At 37.7% G+C, this 20,451-nt stretch overlaps 1 protein-coding gene across 1 annotated transcript in view; it reads right to left on the bottom strand.

Moving 5' to 3' along the window:
• The window catches only part of ARHGEF26 (Rho guanine nucleotide exchange factor 26), a 59,025-nt gene that overhangs the window by 35,136 nt on the left and 3,438 nt on the right, over nt 1–20,451 (bottom strand). The window contains exons 4-6 of the mRNA XM_074590742.1: nt 18,406–18,551; nt 12,800–12,856; nt 8,281–8,441 (exon numbers count right to left, since the gene is read on the bottom strand). Coding sequence (XP_074446843.1) covers nt 8,281–8,441; nt 12,800–12,856; nt 18,406–18,551 — 364 coding nt within the window. The remainder of the gene's footprint in view (nt 1–8,280; nt 8,442–12,799; nt 12,857–18,405; nt 18,552–20,451) is intronic.

The raw sequence follows: 20,451 nt of genomic DNA, 5'->3' as shown, positions 1-20,451 counted from the left end.
ATAGACCAAGGACTGGCAGAAGAGTTTTGAAAAGTAATTACAAGAGGAAAAGTTCCAAGGGGACCTGACAGGGTGTCTCCCCTCATAAGAATCTGAGACATTGAGTTACATACCATCTGTGCTGCATTTCCACCAGGAAGACAAACTGACAGTATAGAGCTTCAGAGTCATAAATTTTTCAGAAAGGGACACAAAGACAATTAATTTATCAAAATCATTTTGGCAGCAAAACAACACACAAAGAATACTGAGAGCACAGCGCGTAGATGAAGTTTTGATTACAAGCATAGATAGGCAAGAAAAAGTTACCAGAATTCTCTACAGAGAGAGGTAAAACACAGTAAGATTGTAAAGGCTACTACTCAAGAATACAGCTTTTGTAAATTTAAAATAGAAATTTAATTACTTTTCATCTGACAAACACTGCTAATTTTGTCAAGCTTCAGCAATCACAATTAAAATTCAATAAAAATACACACCTACAATCATGCAGTTGAGATGACACAGCAATTGTATCTGACTTCCCACAGCCTTGGGTCCTTTGCCGCTTCTTTCACTGAACCTTTTTCTGAGCAATATACACATTGCCACTCACTATTCCCTGACATTTGCTGTCAGACCAGTTCAAGTGAGATAAGGAAGTAGAATGTTTTGTGGGGAAGAAAAAAAGAAGCAGCAGCAGAGACAGTATTACATGGGAGAGACTGCAAAGGCCTTAAGAGAAAACCAGCGAGTAACACAGAAAACAGGCAAGGGCTTAAAGGTGCAGCCCGTGCCCTGTCTTTTCTGGGGAATGCAACCCTACCACAGAGGTTTAAATCAATCCTACCACAGAGGAGGGTTGACCAGGACCATTCTTCAATTCTTTCCTCCCCTGGCATTCAAATGCTTGAGAAAACTGCAATTATATTATTTCAGAAAAGTTAGGGGGAAACAAAGAGTGCGGTGAAAAACACCCTGATTTATTCTAGGAAACTCTTGAGTAAAAATCATCAAAAGACCAGGTTCCCTCTATCCTTCAAGTCAGTACTGCAGTCTGTAATGAGAGGACCTTCAACTATTACTGTTGATCTTTGCAAATGGTGGTCATTTACGTTTTGATTATGTGGTAAAAAGAGTTGATAAATAGAGAGTACATCTAAACTGCTAAATAAAAAACCCTGAAACCCAAACAAGATAGTTAATGTACTACTTCACCATGCAATTTTTCAGAAACAATCCCCTGAAGGCTTTGCTCTGAGCAAAGCATGAGATGGCAGTTCAGGGATCTAGAAAACATTGGCAAATCAGTTGCACTGATTTTTTATAAATATGTATATATAAATGTATATACTCTTTTTTAAAACAAGATCCAGCTATGTAGTGTCTATTTTAATTAGCAAAATAAGTAAACACAATAATTAACATGATCTGAAGGTCTCATTAAAAGATTGCACTAGCTAATACTATTTTAAAGGGATTAAACTACGTCTATGCAAAGCTTGACAAGCATTTCAAGATCTGTTGGGTAAAACACCATGGACACTGGATGCTAGATTACATGATCAGCGTTTAAATGACACCGCAAACGATCCCTGGGATACAGAAGATTTTCTGAACAAATACAAATTTTATGCAACTAATATTTAAATTTCATATATCCAGCACTGGAAAAAAAGAACCATAAGGACAATTTAAGTTTCATGTTTCTTGAAGATACCGTATAATCTGTTAGACTGACAAAGTAAGGCAAGTTTATTCCAGCTTCTGGTCCTATCTGGTTTTAATAACTGACTTCAGGCTCAGGCTAAATTCACTGGTAACAGATACACAACTGCAAATGCCCTCCACCAACACTTTCTGTGCCATATGCAGCGTTATTGAAGATTCTCAGACAGCCTCTCCAGAAGTGATCTTTTACAACACCTCTAAGCAGGCGTGAAGGCAAAGATAAGGACGCCTAAGCAGAGACTGTGCAATCTAACATGAGCTATATTTAATTTCACAGAGGATTGCACAAGTCAGAAACAAGCAAATTGCGAATAGTTTCAGTTTTCTTTATAATTAGCTGGCGTCCCTTCAGAGGGGCATCTGAAGTGGAGAACGCAATGGACATCTTGAATGTGACTTTACACAGGACAGAAGAGAACGTACTGAAAAACACTTCACCTCTCTTTACTAGTCTAAATCAATACTATATCGAAACACTGACTGTTCTCAGAAACTGTTTTAAGAGTTAAACCCATCCCCACTGGCAACACCCTCACAGCTCACTATCAGCAGTAAATATCTTGGGCTGAGAAACTTTTCCATAGGCAGCAGCCAAAAAAGTGCTTCCCTGCTTTGGTCACTACTGTGATTGTGTGTGACACGTCAGAGCTCCAGGAGAGGAAAGCTCAGGGATCAAAGTCCAGGTTATCGAGGAGGGCAGTGCAGCAGCAGCGGGAAAAACAGGCTCACACACAGTTAAGCAGACAGTGTCATCATACTCCAGTCACCATGGCAGAGTCACTGCCCAGTTATCTTCCTGTTGTGTCCTCCTACACCAAGCAACAGCTGACAACTTTAGTCTTATTTACATGGCATGAAAATACACCATGAAGGTGATGGATGGAAATCTGTGAGTTTGGGGTATTCTTTTAGACATATTTAAGTGAATAATTTGAAGGTAAAGGCTTATTTTATTTTCTGGAAAACCAGGCATTTTCTTCAAGACCACTTTTTGTATAGGTGATTGCTAGGTATTTACTAAATTAAGTATTAGACAATGTGTGTATATATATGTATAAAAATTTCTAAGCTCATTACAAACAAAATTAATAATAATTCTTTCTCTCAAAGTTCTGTTCACCCAAGAAAGCTGAGGGAAGTATGGTTCTGTTCAGATTTGTTGTTCTTCAGTATTGAAGTCATATATCTAATCTTACCTCCAATAAGGATGCTAAATTATAAAAGAACAATCACTGGGTCAGGAATGCAAGTACCAATGCCCTATTATTTTAAACTTATTGTTTACCAATGCTGCTAGTCATTTGCAAAGAAACAGTGCAGGTCAACCAGAGAAGAGTTTTTTCAGCTGCCACAAGAACTCTGTAAACAAATAATTCCTAGATACTAAAGACAGAGTTCGGCAATGAGTGCTGATGTCAGAACAAGCCACGAAGGAAGCAATCGGAGGAAACACAAAGATAAATGCACTCTTGCAAGTCATCAATATGATGCAAATCCATAAGTGCGTTCTGTGGGCACCTAAAATTTAAAGAGAAAAAAAATGGTATTTTGGACTCGCTGCTCTGCAATAGGTTCTCCGGAATGCCTGGAATCTCCTGACAATTAAAAACAGCCCCAGCAGCAGTAAAAGTAGACTATGCAGCAAGGCTGGGAGAAAGGCAAAACCCACAAAGGGTAGATTTAGCAGTGCTCTGCAGCACGTTGAAAACCCAATCACCATGTATGGTCACTGCAGATCACCAGCACCTGCTGTGGGTCAGGGCAAGGCACCAGCTTCTGCACAGAGCCACAAAGGTGCCTCACATCCTGCTTCCAGATCATTTGGGATGATTTATCTCACTCTTGTTCACATTTCTCTGTCTACCATATCCAACATAACCACTCAGCCCTACTGGTAAGGAAGCCACTTAATCTGCTTCGACACTTCCAGTACAAACAACTTTCTTTGAAAGAGCAGAGGAATTCTCCCCCAGATCACACCTCAATGTCACTTATCCAACAAGGTAACCGTGCTCAGCTGGATGCCCTCAAGACATTACTCAGCTTTTTTCAAAAACTGCTAACATCAAGAACTGTGATAAAACATAGAACACAGACTATCAGTCCAGACCAAATAGGAAAAAAGAATGTTAGTGACTTTTATCACTCTCTTATATCACTGAAATCAAATCGGTGAGCTGTAATTTATGAATAATTCATTTTTGTTACAGTTCACCTGAATCACCCACGGTCTACTCATTTTTTTTACATTTTTTTTTTCCACTTTTTTTTTTATTATTATATGCAGGTTTTGGGGTGTTTGTTAGTTTTTTCCAATCTCAAGAACTAAGCAACAGAACTCTGCATTCTCTAAAAGTAATGTTTTTTACGCCTAGTTAACTGATTCAATACACACATACTTTCCTGTGGAAAAAGATGAAGCTGCATCATTTAAGGATGTCGGAAAGAGGTGAAACCTCATTAAGCTAATTTACAAAAAAGTGCTATAAGAAAGCTTACCTGGCTCCTAATATATATTCACACATACAAAATTAAACTTGCCTCACAAACCCTCTCTACCAAAATCAAGACACAGAGTTTAAAAACCAATCAGAACCTATCAAAATATTTTTTGTTCATGTCTTTTTCTGCGAATGCTAACCTTCTGAGATTCATAAGCTTTTTGCTGGCCTAATGGCAGAGAGAGAAACAAAATGCTAAAGCTTTCCTTTCTCCTATAAATTTGGCTTTTAGACCTGTCAGACGAATTGTTCTTCAAGACATTTCATTTATTTCCCTGTAACTCCTCTTTCCCAAGACAGGCTCTTGGGAAACTGACCTCTTTTGCACCACATATTGAGACTGGAGAGAGTTTTCTGACTAGCGAGATTGATTGAGGAGTATTCTCAGACTACACAAGCTTTTATTTCTGAATAAGCTGGCCTATGGCATCCCCATCAGCTTTCATCTCAATGCAGCAGCTCTAACTGACTCGGGTTGCCATTTGTGTGATTTTGTATTGTATCAGTTATGAACTCCCATATTACACATACAGGCAAATACGCAATAAAAGAGCTAAGCTTTCTAAAAGGCACCTTACAAGACGTTTTCATAAACAAACACACTGTATGCTGCACAAATTATTCAGATCAACTCTTCTTTGTTAGAGACATTCCAATGAGCTCCTAAAAGCAGGGACTGTCTTTACTGTCTGTATTTTGCATCTAACAAAGGCAGCTTTGTTCCAGTAGAAATGGCCTTGTCATGCATTAGAAGCCTATCTTGGTGTTTCTGGAGAGTTTCCATTAAACACGTTCTAAGTCGAAGTCCATAGATGTAAGCTTTAAGCACTTTTGTCTAAAGATATTTTTTACCAGTTCATGTTCTTTAGCTCCCCAAACTTTTGTCTGAGCAACCAAAACCACTGATAACTACGCTCATAGTTAGTGTAGATTTTCTATCTTTAAGTAAAGAAAACGCTGCTTAAAATATAGTATAATGGGACAGATGCTCAATGTTATTACAATTTCATAACAAAAGGATGAATTTTGCTACCTTGAAAGTGGGAAGCGATAGCTTGGAGATACTGAGAAAGAGGCTTCTGTTTTAAAATCACTTTCATTGTTTACACAAATGAGGTTGTGGAAAGCCAGCACAAAGTTTTGCTAGAGTTTAACAGTATTGCATAACTCAGGAAACAAAATGTGTTTTCATTTAAGTTTAAAAATGAGTTACAAATTCTGTTTTTACTCCAAGTTATAAAAAACAAGTTCTTAAACCATTAGACGTTCCAGACAAGAAAGAATAAGATCATAATTTTAGGCTAGTGTGGTATTTTTCCATTCTTTTTTTTCCCCCCTCCCACTTCCTTTGAAGACTATTAATCAAAAGGGTTGTAAGAATTCCCCTAAAAATATTGCTCTCCCCACCCCCATCTCTGCTTTAGATATTTTAAGTGAGAAATTTGAAAGTGGATTTAATGATTTGGAAGCCTTGTTCAACACATGGAAAAACACCGAACACACACACCTATTCACATAGCTATACTGGTACGGTCAGCTGTGTCCTACAGAAACAATCCAAAGGAGAGGCAAAGTCAGCAGGTTAATTAAACTCTGATTTCTATTAAGCTATCTAAAGAAGATGGCAACCACCCCCCAATACATGATGGTTCTAGGACATCAACATTTGACTAGCAAAACACGTGCTCGTGATACTTTTACAATTCATACTATTCCTTGACTATAAGGACTTTGATAACCTGCACTCCCTGACAATACTGCTGTTGTACAACTCCCATTCCTGAGGTGGCTGTGGATTTAGAAAATACCCAGCTTCCGGCAAAACACCTCAACTGTAATAGAGAGAAGCCAAAAGGGAATAGGGGGATGGAGAAATGAGGGTATACCACGCAAGTACAAATCTATACCTACTATATAGCTCCTAAATTAGGTTTGTACTTGACACAATAGATTAGACTCTCTCCCATGTATGCTTCATGAAACAAAAATCTTACTACTGCATAAACTTTAGAAGACATAAAATCAAACTGCTGCACAACAGATGAAAAATTCCCCAGACTTTGTGGGGCTTCAGAGAAATAGGAGCCAAGAAGGGATGTTACCATGACTGGGAACGTGAAATTTGAGAAGTTCCACAAAGGTAAATGCAGGTTTAATGCTAAAGAATTCAGAATATCACAATTTCTACAAGAAAGAAACAAAGGAGACAAAAGAAAAGGGGCGGGGTGATGGGAAGGACTGACTCCAGAAATATTCCTACCCTGACAGATTCCTTATCCAACCATTAGCCCCATTTCTGAAATGAGGCATATATTTTTATGTTCCACAGGTAGAGAGAGATACATTTAAAGTCATACAGTTAAGATCAATCAGTATCTTAACTAGGCCATGTGCATCCTTTAGCCATTGTAATTGATTTCAAACTGGAAATAAAGCATAAGAAAAGAAGCAGAGACATTTTTATTTTTTAGTTATGCAGACCACAGAAATTCACCTACTGATACTGCTATTAACCAGGCTATAATAACAAACAAATTATAACAAAGCAAACCCTCATTAAATAACTTTTTGAAATAAAGTATTCATAACCCTGTTAGTGCACATGCATATGCATGTCCCATATTAAATAATGCTGGCAGTAATTATCAGAAATCATAAACCAGAATTTTCAGCACTTGTATCGTGTAAGATCTGCCAACATTTTCTTTTCATTAGGCACTATTTGTAGTGTATCCATTTTTCTAGTTATTAATTTTGTACTGAAGAAACTTACACCAAAAAAAAAAAAAGCACAGCAGATCATCTTTTTAAAAGAAATACAAGTCTCTGGTGCCAGGTGCTATGGTGCACACAGCACTGTTCATAAACAGTAAAATGCCTATGCTGTTTACATAAAAGATACCATAGTCACACAGTATGCTGCACATTGAGTACTCAGTAGAAAGTAAACAGTGATTCAACTGATTAAGGAAAACACTGGCAAGAGTCAATTCTTAAGGGCAAGTATGAAACTCTTGCTCAATTTTTAACAGTTTAATAAGGGGAGACAGCTTAATTTAAGAGGCTGTAAAGACTAGGTATGACTACTCAATGTATCAAGATTTTGCTTAGGAACTGCTTAGATTTGAAGGATGCTAATTCCTACTAAAATACACTATGTTCTTTCCTTCCCTACTAATTTTCAGAGAAACTAACACCATGCCTATCCCATTAAATGTAAGCTCAAACATAGTGGCAAGGTGAGTCTGTCAAACTCATGTGCACGTTCACTGTGATTTGTATTTTCCATCTTCTAGCATGACAATTCTAGCAAACTAGCATGACAGTTTTGGAAGAAATGGTTACCACTCTAAAATGGTTACCTGAGATTCCGGCAAGAAACCTGCTTTTATGTTCAAACAATTACTAAAATAGTAACCAGAGATCTCCAGATCAGCCTACCTATAAGCTCTCCTTGCCAGAAAAGTAAACAACTGTTCAACTTTAAGAATAGAGCGTATTCTGGCAAGAAGAGCCAGATGCCTCAGAAAACAAGAACATAGGTAAGGCATAGCCCGAATCTGCAAATACTACCATATAATCACAGATAGTACCAACCAAAGCTCTACTGTTCAAGGAGCTGCCTGTGAGTTCTATGAGGAAAATATAATGCAAATAAACAGGGGCTTACTCACAACACAAAAGCAGACTCTATGGTTAGCAAAATCAAACCTTAGCTGTTTACATTATATTAAATGATTCTTTAGCGCTGCAGAGCACATGTATTTGGTGCTCCCAAAGCATAGAGAATCAAATTCCATTCTAATTTATTTACAGCCTATAAAACCCTAAGACTCTGCATATTAGCAAGTGCCAACATTCGACTTCTCATTCTTAAATTGTCAGGCTTAAATTTTTGCTGAAGTTGCCACCTTGCAGCTGTTCCTTCATTTTGTGGTAACAGTAAAGATACTATTTTGTATACTGCATTTCATTACTTGCTTGAAAGATTTTGCCTACTAGTAGTCACCCTCAGGTATAATTTAAAAAAAAAAAAAAAAACCAAAGGTGGTTGTATTTTTACACTTACTTTTTGCTTGCTTCGTAAACATCCGTTATATTGGAGAAAAGGTGATGGCTTTCCGTTTTGGTCATTGTGAGACTCAGTTCCCTGGAATTTTTAAACATCCGGATCAGAATCTCCAAGCTCAGCAAATAAGAATGCTCGGAAGATATCACTTCGAATATTGCCTGCAAAGTGGAGTGAGGAAAGAAAAGACTTACTTGACTAGGTTTTGTTTGTTGGTTATTTTTTTATTTAAAAAGGAAAGCATGGAGGAGGGGTGCAAAGAAAAGTTACTGAATGTAAGCTAGAGATTATAATATAAATATTCACTTCCATCATAGTGTCATTATTTACTTAGAAATAAGTGATTTAGTACTAGAAAAAAAGACTTTTTAAAAGTCTACACTAAGACTTTTCAATGTAACTGCAGAGTATTTGAAGACAAAAACCTAACACCAACTGTGATCACTCCCCATTCATACTTCCAAGAGGTCTGTTTGGTGTTTTGGTTTGTTTTTTTTTTTAATTTAAAAAAAAAAAAAAACAAAACAGGTCTGTTCCTGTAGTCCAGTTGGAAGCTTCCTATCAGACACACTACTGTTGACCAGGCAGTATTTGCTTTCGCCTTTTTTTTTTTTTTTTTTTAAACAGAAGCTAGTAAGTTATTTACTTGAAAGCATTCTTGAGCAACAGAGCTCTTCTTACCCAGGCATCTGCAGAAAAGCAAAACCCTTTGCAAATTCAGGTTTTAGTCCTCTATCAGCAGTGACACCTTGGTTACTTTTAAAACATGAAGTTAGGAGAGGCACATGAGAAGCTGAGCTATCTGCAGCAGGGAGAGAAGCCTGGAGGCAGAGCAGACAGGCGGGGTGGTAGCCACTATCCCCATTAGTGACCAGACAGGCAGACCTCCAGGACATTCCCTCACCTCCCACAAACAACTTGTCTTGTTTTATTACCCTACCAGCAGCAAACTTTTAATGGACTCTTAGACTTTGAAATCCACATACTTGTTCCATTGGAAATTTTCATCTCTGATCTAGAAACCTATTCAGCTTTTAAACCTCTTTTACCTCTTCAGGCTTTATTTGCTGTTAATCTGCTCGAGTTCTTACATGTATATACAAGGGAAAAAATTAAGTAATTTTCATGAACTTTTTTGGCATGAGCTCCACCAAGTCACATTTGTCATCAAGTGCTACCTTCCAGACATTACGAACATAGAACAGTTCCATCAGCAGAGGTAACATAACTTTGTTCTCGATATAACTAGTGTTAATGCTTGCATGTATGATTTCACTGGTTATTTACAACTAACTTCTCTAAGCATTCTCAAACCAAAGGAGAAATACACACTTTAAATGCAACAGCACAGATCTGATTATTTAGAAAGGCTAATGCCCATGGCTCTACACAGAGAGAGGATCTCACACCTGACAGTCTCCAGGAGGAGTTCACTTAGATGGTCTGACATATGTGCTCTAGAGAGACCCTGCTCTTCCATGACCAGCTATAAAGGCAAGGGCGACTATAGGCAGACTGAAGGCATCTTCCTGAATATTCCCAACTGACAAATGAAACAAACCATACTAGCAAGAAAAAGCACAAAACATTCTGCTGAGGACATTTGTTCCTAAGATTTCTTAACTAGTTCAAGTCCAGTGAATTCTGCTGGTGTTACTAAGGTAAGCTTTTGATCAAATACAATTTCTCTTGGGCATCCTGAGACTGGTGTTCACAGACTGTGCTTTCAAACTTATTCTTGCCCTTCTAAAAACTCTTCTTCAAAGAGCTGAGATTTTAATAATGAAATAAGAAGTTTTAGATTTCTTTGAACAAAACAAACCAAAAAATCTGATTTAGCTGAAGCCTTAAAGGCTTATGCAGTGCCAAGATTTATGAGCTCCACAAAAAAACGACACGGCCATTATACATACAAGGAAAGGAAGTCTAATGTACATATCAGTAGTCTCTCCATCTCCTTACCTGCCTAAAAAGCTGAAGGACGCTGGTGCTAGGTAGCTAGGTAACAGCTACAACATCCTACATATTACTCACAAGAGCGAATGGTGCTGTGCAAGAAGATATGCAAAGGTGATGCTTAGAATAATGTTAAATTGCCTGTCTGCCAACTCTGTCAGCCTCAGGAATCTAGAGAATGTATACATACATCAGCCAAATTCTGGCAGCAAATCCACTTACTGTGTGGCTAACAATGTGCAGAAAGTAGCCTAAAAAGGGCATTTTGGCCCTTACCCAGCAACTATATTTCCAATCTTCAGTCTCACTGTACTACTCCCAGCTGTGCTCACAAAGAATGCATTTACCTAAGGATTGCTGTAGAGTTCCATGGCTAGTTGGTTTCAACCCAGTCATTTTTGAACACAGGAAAATATACAGGCCTCTGATTATTATTATTGTTTTGGTGCTTTTACTGAGGACCCTCATGCAATTCTTCCAGTTTGGTAACAGAAAGTCATTAGCACAGTCAGAAATAAACGGGACAAAGAAAGGTACTTGTTTCTAATGTGTAAGGAAGGAAGGGATATCATCTTACCATGACCCAAACACATTTCAGAGAATAAAAAAATAAAAAAGCCTTAAGAAACGATCTTGCCTTTGACATTCAGTAACTACACCACATTCAGAGGCTGTGGTGGCATTTACCAGGTGCTTGCTAACAGTGTTTCTGAATGACACCTGAAACAATACTGTGGTTCATTTTCATAACATCAAGGTAAGCAGATATTTGAATCCTGGTGGACAGTAAACACTCTTAAGAGGTCAGATGCATGCTGCAGTTTGTACACATACACGCACTTAGAGTTTCCAGCTTGAAAGAAAGGAAGATCTATCGAAGATTATTTTAGTTCAAATCAGTCTGTCTATATAACACATTTTTTTTTTAAACAAAAGATAGACCAAGATCCATCTCATTAATATGTTCTGAAAGATGGGATGCATATGAATGCATGACATTGACATTTAATCAAGGTATAAAGCAAACAAATATATTTTTCTGCAGTGACAATATATTATGATAGCAAAAATAATCAAACAGGCTCTGAAAAGCAATTTAAAGAATAGATAATAATTGATAAAAGACAATTTAAAATAAATACAGCAAAAGCATGACTTGGTAGTACAACTATATCTTAAGTATATTTATTTAGGCTTTCTCTGAAAGAATGGGCCTCTAATATTCAAATAAAAAAGAAAAAAATCCCTCAGACTTGAAAGCCTTTTTGGTAACATTAAAGACTTTACATTTAAAAGGCATCTAAAAAACTTGTTCTCTTTGAAGGGATGCAAATATGACTCCAGGAAACATAGACTAAAGGCTCCTAAAGGATACAGGACTGAAATAAATGCCTTGTGTCTCAAAGCTTCCCAGTGGGAGGAGACAGAAAAGCAGAACATGTGGCCTGAACTGCTGTAAGCCTCTTTCCCCAAAAAGCAAAAGATGATAGCCAAAGAAATGTAGATTAAAAAAAAAAAAAACAAACACAACACCACCACACAACATAACAAACTATTGTCTACATTTCATGTATGCAATACAAGATGTTTCTGCATTTCATGTATGAAAACAACAGTGGTAGGTCACACAGCTACATTAATACTTGAGGCTTGCTATACACATCTGTGAACTTCACAGAAAACCCCAGTCAGGTCTCACTTGGCTACATTCACTGAGATATGTCCTGAAGTGAAATTAAGATAATTGGAACAAATTACCATGGCAGGAAATGCTACAGTGTTTTTTTCCTATTGAAGGACATACCTCAAGAACTGCAGGTATATAGTTGGCTAGGTCAGGCTATTCTTTTCAACACCTCTCATTCATTTTGATATAGCCCCTGTAAGTAAGGAAGGAGGGTAAAGCAGATAAAGTGGACAAAAGGAGAGAAGAGGAAAGAAGATAAAGAGGACAAAAGGAGCAAAGGGGAAAGAGACAGAGAGAAAAGATAACTACATCAGTAATAGCTGCTGTTGTCTGTACTGTTGACAGCATGGATGCACCTACTCTGTTTCAGTGTGAAAGGAAAAAGGTTACTTACACTTACGCAGTGCTTGCATGTTCAGCATTGTTCACAGGATTAGTTACAACTAAGGGGCACTGTAAAAAGCTGTTCTTTGTTCCTCACTGCCTTTAAAAATTTATGTGCCACCTCCTTCCCTTGCCTGAAATTAACGCAAGGTTAATTTCACACTTTCCCCAATACAACATGCAGCAGCGACTGTCTGCTGCTACTGAGTAGCCATCAACCAGGCTACATCTGCCGGAGCAAGCATACCTAGGAACCACTCCTCCGGCAAGACCCACAGGATGTTGGCAGGAGACCTGTGGCAGGGACATATGCACATCAGCAATAGACTGGTTTTGTTTTTTATTTTCCCTGGGGAGAGATGACGCTTCACTCTAGGACAGGAAGCTGTGTGATGAACTTGTCTCCTTATCAACAAATAGAAATTATTAAATCAGGCATGCAGTACATCCCTAAACAATCAACGAAAAAGCATGTGTTACTCTAAAGAGTACCTCCTGTCTTTTTCTTTCTTCCTGGCTGATGGCTTCTGATAATCCATTCTTCTTTACCTAAGAAAAAGAAATTTAAATTTTTAACAACTTTTGTAGAAAAATACAACTTAAAAAAACAAACAAACCATGGAATTATCAAAACATTGGACTAAGAATTCAGCTAAAGAATCTGTCCACTTCAGAAAGACAGTAATGAACTGGCAGAAATTAAAAAAAAAGGTCAATAATGTCTGACATTTGACTTATCAAAGAACTAAATAATTTCATTAAAAACTATCCCAGGACACATACAGAACTACTTAGCAAAATCACACACAGTTGAATCATGATCACCCTGCACAACACCCTAGAGAGGTAGTTTGTCGTCCAGAAAATTATTCTGGAGGAACTACAGCTTTACCCTAACAGACATGGCAAAGCCTTGAGTAAATACCCCTGTATTTCTATCCTCAGCCCTACGGTAACGTCTCTCCCCACTTTGCACTCTATAGCCAAATCAGCCAAGACAAGTTTCCCCCAGCTCTCCATATAGAACCCTCCAGTCACAGCCACATTTTTCACAGACAGAAGCCACATGCTTAGCTACCAAATTCCGCACTAGAAACCCCTGAAGTTTACTCCTTCCTGGTGCAAATCACATGCATTACGTCATTTAACAGAAAGTGAAGCACCAGGGAGGGACTGACTCCATGCATTTCCTACAGGAGTGTTAAACACAGGACTTCAGATCAGGAGGGTCATCTGCGCATGGCACAGTGGACCAGGGAAGGGGAAAGAGGGCACTGCACAGCACTATACGTGTAAGAGATACTGGACATTAGACTTAACAAATGCACGTCTATTCTCTGTTGGTCTTCTCCAAAAAGCTCCTAACATATTATCATCAACAGCTTTCTCTTCTTACTCCAGTTGTTTCCTGGAATTTTAAAGGATATATTATTCCCCTTTTTATACCTGCATAACAGGCACCACTAACATGGACAGCAGGCTCAAGAGTAAAAAGATGGCACAACATTAAGAAATGCTGCACTTTGGTTTGCATGTGCACATGTACATACTTAAAAAAATAACGTAATTGTTCAAGCAATTGTTCTTTTGAACACATGTCACCACAAGCATACACTTCTAAATATCACACAAGAACTAATTAGATACCTTCCTATTAAACTATTAACCTGAAACCTTTAAAGCACTCACTAGGAAGTACAATGTCACTTTTCTTTTGGATGCAGTAGAGGACTTTTCTAAAAATATGCTGACACAGGAAATACCTATGACCATATCCAAGAGATTTCAATGCTTCCTGTTAACACAGCAACTGCAAATTTCCAGTGAGGTCAACGTGGCAACTGCTGTATTCACTTTCAAAAAACTGTAGCTGTGTTTCGTGATTGTTATTTTGTCATATATGGGTGTGTACATACTAAGTACACATATGAATTCATCATACAGGCAAATGGATCAACCTTACGTTCTTAATCAGCGGCAGCACTTCCAAAGAGAAAGAGGCCCAAACATGGAGATTATTTTTGGCATTCTCTGTGAAAAAAAATTCAGTTCCTATTTTTTCAGGTGTACAAAATATTTTAGCTTAAATATTGTAAAAATCACATTTGTGGTACTATACAAGCAAAAACTTAGTATAAACTAAGAGCACAACTAGAAAGACTACGAGAGGCCCAACACTACAACTGCTAATGTCTTATTGTCACATTGGAGTGCTTTTTTCCAGCAACTCAGTTATGACTGATGCAACCATGGAGACAAGGAGGAAAGGATGGAAGAATGACAGGTTAACTCTGTGGTTATGTACAAGAAGTTCCTCCAAAACAAGGAGGTGCTGCGAGGAACTCACCAGAAAAATTTCTTTGACAAATATAGTAAGTGGTTGCTCCATAAACCAAATTGAACATAAGCCCTTTGATAACAGGAGAGAAACGAGAGCTAATGCAGAGATTAGCCCTGAAGATCCTTGACAGTAAAACCAGATAAGTTTTTGTTTGATACCACGGAGAAGAGGCAGCCATGGAAAGGTGGCAGGGTGAGTGGCTCAGTAAAGCAACTCATGACAGCTTTTTAAATAAATGAGAAAAATCAACACCGCATTGTCCCAAACTATAGAAAGAGATGATCAGAAAAATGAAACACAAGATGACCAAAGCTCAGAAGGAGTTTCGCGTTAGTGAGGCAGCAGTTGAGAGAACATGTAAAATCCTGATGCAGTGCTACAGAAATACATTGAACCTACTGGGCACGAAATGGAGGATTTGATGCTAAAACACACATTTAATATTAAATACTTCAACAGTTACAGGCGTCACCATGATATGGGACATGTTCTTCCAGTGCTAGATCTTAAGAGTATTTTATGATAATCACACCAGCATTGACAGTAGTAATGAAAAGTGAACATGCATCACATTCTCCAGGCTGGACAGTAAGGACATTTAAGTTCAAAGTCCGCCAGTCAGATGCAGTGGCAAACTCCGCAACAGATTGCCATGGGAGGTGGTGAGGTGCCTACCTGTGGAGATATTAAAGACTTGACTGGACACAGTCCTGGACAACTTACTCTAACTGACCCTCCTCGAGCAAGGGGATTGGACAAGATGATCTCAAGAGGTCCCTTCCAACCTAAATGATGCTGTAATTCTTAGCATGCACAATAATACATATTGTCATTATCTGTACCAACTGAATGCTGCATTTGTTCGGAAGTAAATACATTTAATATAGCACACAAGTTAATATCAGTGCCTATGATCTGCTGGAAATTCTTCAAAAATACTGAAAGATACTTTTGGAATATATTTTGGAAATATTGGTCGTTCTCCCTAAATTACTTTACAATGAACAGATGAAGGATGGAAGGAACAGAGATAGTAGATAAGCTAGCTCTTTACCTAGTCATCTGCTTAGCTACTGATAGCTGTCTAATCTGTAACAGTAATCTAAAGAGGAAGGGGGTTCAAGAGAGGAATTTGAAAGGAACTGCATTTAAATAGCACCCTATTTCAGAGTCTTTAAATGTTCTTTGAAAAGCTCAATCACATGTGCATACACTGCAGGAAGACAGAAGAGCCCCCTTTTTTTATTATTATCATCACAAAGGATTTGACAGCTCCATACATAAAGGTTACAGCACCCCCCTCAAATAGAAAGGCTGGTCAGAACTGCATCAGCTGTCAAGCCTGTATGGCCAAAGAAGGAGGAATGGATTCATTCTGCTGCCTTTCCCCTTGATTTCCTAGCATAACCACTGCTAACAAATACCCTAAACATATTATTCTCTTTCTTTCATCACATATGTTGAAACCCAATACTTTGACGTTTTCCAGCTGACTTCCTGTTACAATCACACACTCACTTTTTAATACACATTGACAGAATGTAATTTTTCCAGAGAGTTATAAACACAGACACTGAGATGCAGATTCCCTTTCCCACCCCGGCCCCCAGTGCACTACCTTTTCCCATATACTCCCCACTTCCAACCTTGTAAATCAAGTAAAGACACTGAACAAGTTTGCTGTGCTAGAATTGTAAAGAACAAGATGCTTTATGTAACTGTAAGCATGGAGGAGGAATGGTTCTCTTCCCGAGATGAACTTTATACTATTTTGTTCTCACAACAAATTAGTGTTTTTGAAATTATTATTATTACTGAACAGCATTCCTTCCAAAATACCTCAGCTGTTGAACGTTAAACTGCTAGTTTGCCTAGAAGGCAGAAAAAAAAACCCCAACCAATTTGACTTCATTATAAACAAACTTTTTTGCAACATTAAGCAAATTAATTACATTTAAAGCACTTCATTTGTTGAAAGAAAATTTAAAGCAAATCTTTTCAAAACTACATTGTCTTGCCTTCTTTATAAATCCCTCTTTGATTTGATAATTATATTTCAGTATGTTAAACTGGAAAAGATCATCAACATCTGTAAGACAGATCTTCTAAACAATCTAAATAGCCTCAGAAGATCTTGCTGAGGCTTCATAACTAATTTATATGGGACATACACAGCCAATGACCCCAACTGTCAAATATTCTAGGTGATCATGTCATGTAATAATAATCCTTTCCTATGTCACATATAGGGATCGGGATCTACAACATTCTACAAGTTACATAAACAAAAACCAAAAAAACCCCAAACCCTTCATTTTAGGAATATCCCTCCAGAAGCCACAGAAATTATCAAAGGATAAAATTAATCTCAGAAACACAGAATTTTTTTGCAGTTCCTTTAGTCTCAAAATCGTGCATACTAGGAAAGCCTGTAGAAATACCAACTAGTATCGTTAACTTGCCGCTTATTAGCGGGGATGCTATCAAGATTACAGTACTTATTAAAACAGTTGAATTTTACTTTGTTTAACAATACTACTAAGAAAAAGCTACTGCACATGCTTCATAGACTGTGCTAAGGATAGCAGAATACCACCATCTGCATACTTAGCTTTTATAAAATGGCTTCCATTAAATATATGTAGTCAAATAAACTTAGAGTTGGCTTGCAAAAATTTAGAACAATTCAGCAGAAACTTGTTTTTAACTAACTGAAGCTTTTCTTCAGTATAATTCACTCACACACTTTTTCTTTTTTTAAACACAAATCAGTAAAGTTGTGTCTTTCCCAAATACAGGACCCTAAAATGAACTTTCTCAATTGCATTGCTTTTTATGTAGAACAAAGACCATCAATTGATCAGGATTTCTATGCTGTTCTTACGAAATGAAAAAAAAAAAAAAAAAAAACAAAAAAAAACCAGGACTAAATCCTATTTAAGATTTGGTCCAAACTACTCTGATAGGAACTACAAAGCACAGATTTCACTGAGTTTACATGCTGTTAGGATTTAAACTGGTCTTTTCAGGCTTTCTGACAGTACCTCATCCAGAACAGCCAGATACAGTAACATACATTAGTGTAAACTGTAACTCTTCTAAGGGCCTGCATCAGTACAGCTCCCAGCACCCTGTACAGGCAAGGCCTGAGCAGCCATCTCTAGCGACTGTGGGAAGTACGAAGTCAGGGTCTTAAATTTAATGCGCAAACAAAAGAAGCACGCTTGACTTTTTTTTTTTATCCAGCATAGTTTAAAAAGAAAAATATAATAGAAATGTAACTTAAACTGTAAAAATAGGAAATATTAACTCCTTTGCATTTCATGCTGAATTTTTTTCTTAGTAATTTCAAGTCACATATTCTAACCAGTCTTTTGTGTGGCCACATAAGCCTACAAACACTTGTGCTAGAAAAAGGGAGGTGTCAGGTAACCAGGGAAACTGATTTTGGCAGGAACTTCAGTCTATACCTACTAAATTTGACCGAGAAAAGATGGTTTGTGTTTTCTTTAAGCTGTTGGAGTTACCTTACATAAAACCTAAACAAAAGCTAAATTCAGACCTCCAGATTTGGATTAGTAACATCTGAATAGTTGCAAACTTGTCAGCAAAAAAATTCAGAGACACCTTATATGTTGGAAGGGAGAAGAAGATGACAAACTTCAGCCAAAAACTCCAACAGCAAGTAAAAAGACTTGCTTCAATACATTCTTAGACACTCTATCTTTGTCTACTTATAGAATGATCAAATACTTACAACGGACAGCTGACTCCATGTTGATCTCAGGGGTTTATAGTGAAAAACAACCTTTTCATCCGATTTCTGCTCTCGGGACTCAGACTCTTCGTCAGAATCTATGTCCAGAGCTTTTTCTTTATAGTTTTGATATAATACAGCATTTTCTGTAAAACAACAACAGTACGTCATTAATTGCTAGAAAGTTAGCTTAGTTGCTTTCATAAAAATTATAAGTAACATTTAAACAATGAAAGAAATGAAAATGTCAATGTGCCATTCACAAACTCCAAGGGACAAAGATAGTATCTTATTTAGGGTGGACAATGGTGCAGTAGAGTAACAATGGATCACTGTACCACTACCAAAAAGATCCACACTGACTGAATTAAAGAACAGATGTGTCCTTTGTCAAGAAAAAACAGAAAACAATTTTTTTCTTCCTTGGTTTGCAGTACAATGTTTCATAATTAGCCAGCAATTTAAAAATGGAACACGTGTGGCCGTAGAGCAAGTCACTAATCTGGAGGTCTAGCTATTTTAATCTGCAAGACCATTATACATCCACTACCCATGCCAACTTTTATTCTGTCAGCTTTAAATACCATCTTTGCACTTCACTAAGAGAAGGAAATGATCCAAATTTCAGAAATTTGAGGTCAGAACTATTCCAAATAGAAACTTCAAAGCTTGCTTGAACAAGCATGAGGCCTATGAACCTTGAAACAAAATACACTCATATATTTCAGTACTGCCAGTATTAATTCAGTAATATCAATGGCAAAGAAACACAGGTGTGGAGCACACCCTTTCCATTTCCCAACCTCCTGGACCACACACCCATTTCAAAAGCAGACAGAAAAGGACAGAGAAATTCAAGACCAGAATAACCTACAGACAGATTAAGCAGTTAAGAAAGCAAGCTCTAAAAAGGTACTTTAGAGATGGGCCAGGCTTTGGACAATATCCAATTTTCCCATGCAAGAGAAAGGGGAAAGAAGTGAAAGGTCTGGCTCCACGCACAGCTGCAACTCCTGAGGTCTTACACAGGGCTGGGTGGATCTGTTCCACCTGTTCAGACCATACAGCCCCAGCTGAGTATTAAACATGGTCTGGACTTTTGTATTTGTTCTTTGGAATGTGTCTATATAGTTCATACACTTTTAAGACAGGAAATCGTGCACAGTAACTGAATTCTGAGAGGCATCACAGAAAATGTCATTAGTTGGGATCAGTCCAAGATAAAAGGGAGCCATTGGAAGAGAATCCAGAAAACATCACCAGGAGATAAGAGTGAGAAAAGTTGAAAATAAGAGTAAGACAGGGATTGATGCAAACAGAATAAAGTGGAAAGTTTTGAAGAGACAAGAGGAAAAGGAAGGTAACACCACAGCTTAAGGAAGCATTAAGCAGAGAAAAGCCAAGAGAGCAGCAGTTATTATAATGAAACTTCGATGGACTCATAGCCAGGAAAGAATTTTTTTTCTGGTTGAAATATTGGGAAAAGCAGCAACCTTTGCAAAGCCAAGAATTAATGAGTAACATAAAAGAGCAAATACATGGACAATGTTTTTCTGACACTTAAACTTGAAGCCTAGGTAGCAGGAAAAGGATTACAAAGTCAAGGAATTCACCACCCCGCACCCTAGCCTTATGAGGAAAAGACAGAAATAGCTGCATGAGCCATAAACTCAGAGAATAACAATTCAGGTGCCTGCTGCAAGTGATGACCCCAAGCCTGTGATGCACAAAAGCCTCATCTTGCATCTGGGAAGAGTCACAGGGAACAGGCAGGAAGGCAGTCCCAGCTGGAGGAACAAGCCTCATCTACGTAATTCTACAGAACTTTTAGGGTTGAGATAGAAACAAAAGAGCTTAAGTTGAAAAAAAGCCCTTCAAACAAAACCCCATTTTTAACCTGCCACACTATAGTCTGTAAAATATTCCCTAAAGTATGTCTTGTACCAAACCTACAGTTCCATATTTTAGTCAGCGTACTGAAAAACAAGGTACTTAGTCTTTGACTACATATGAAAGAAGCGTGCAAAATGATCCTGAAACTCATTT

This window comes from Larus michahellis, chromosome 6 (assembly GCF_964199755.1).
Source record: "Larus michahellis chromosome 6, bLarMic1.1, whole genome shotgun sequence".
In the NCBI taxonomy this organism is placed as follows: domain Eukaryota; kingdom Metazoa; phylum Chordata; class Aves; order Charadriiformes; family Laridae; genus Larus; species Larus michahellis.
Note: the sequence above shows the minus strand (reverse complement) of the source record. Positions and strands in the feature narration are given on the sequence as shown.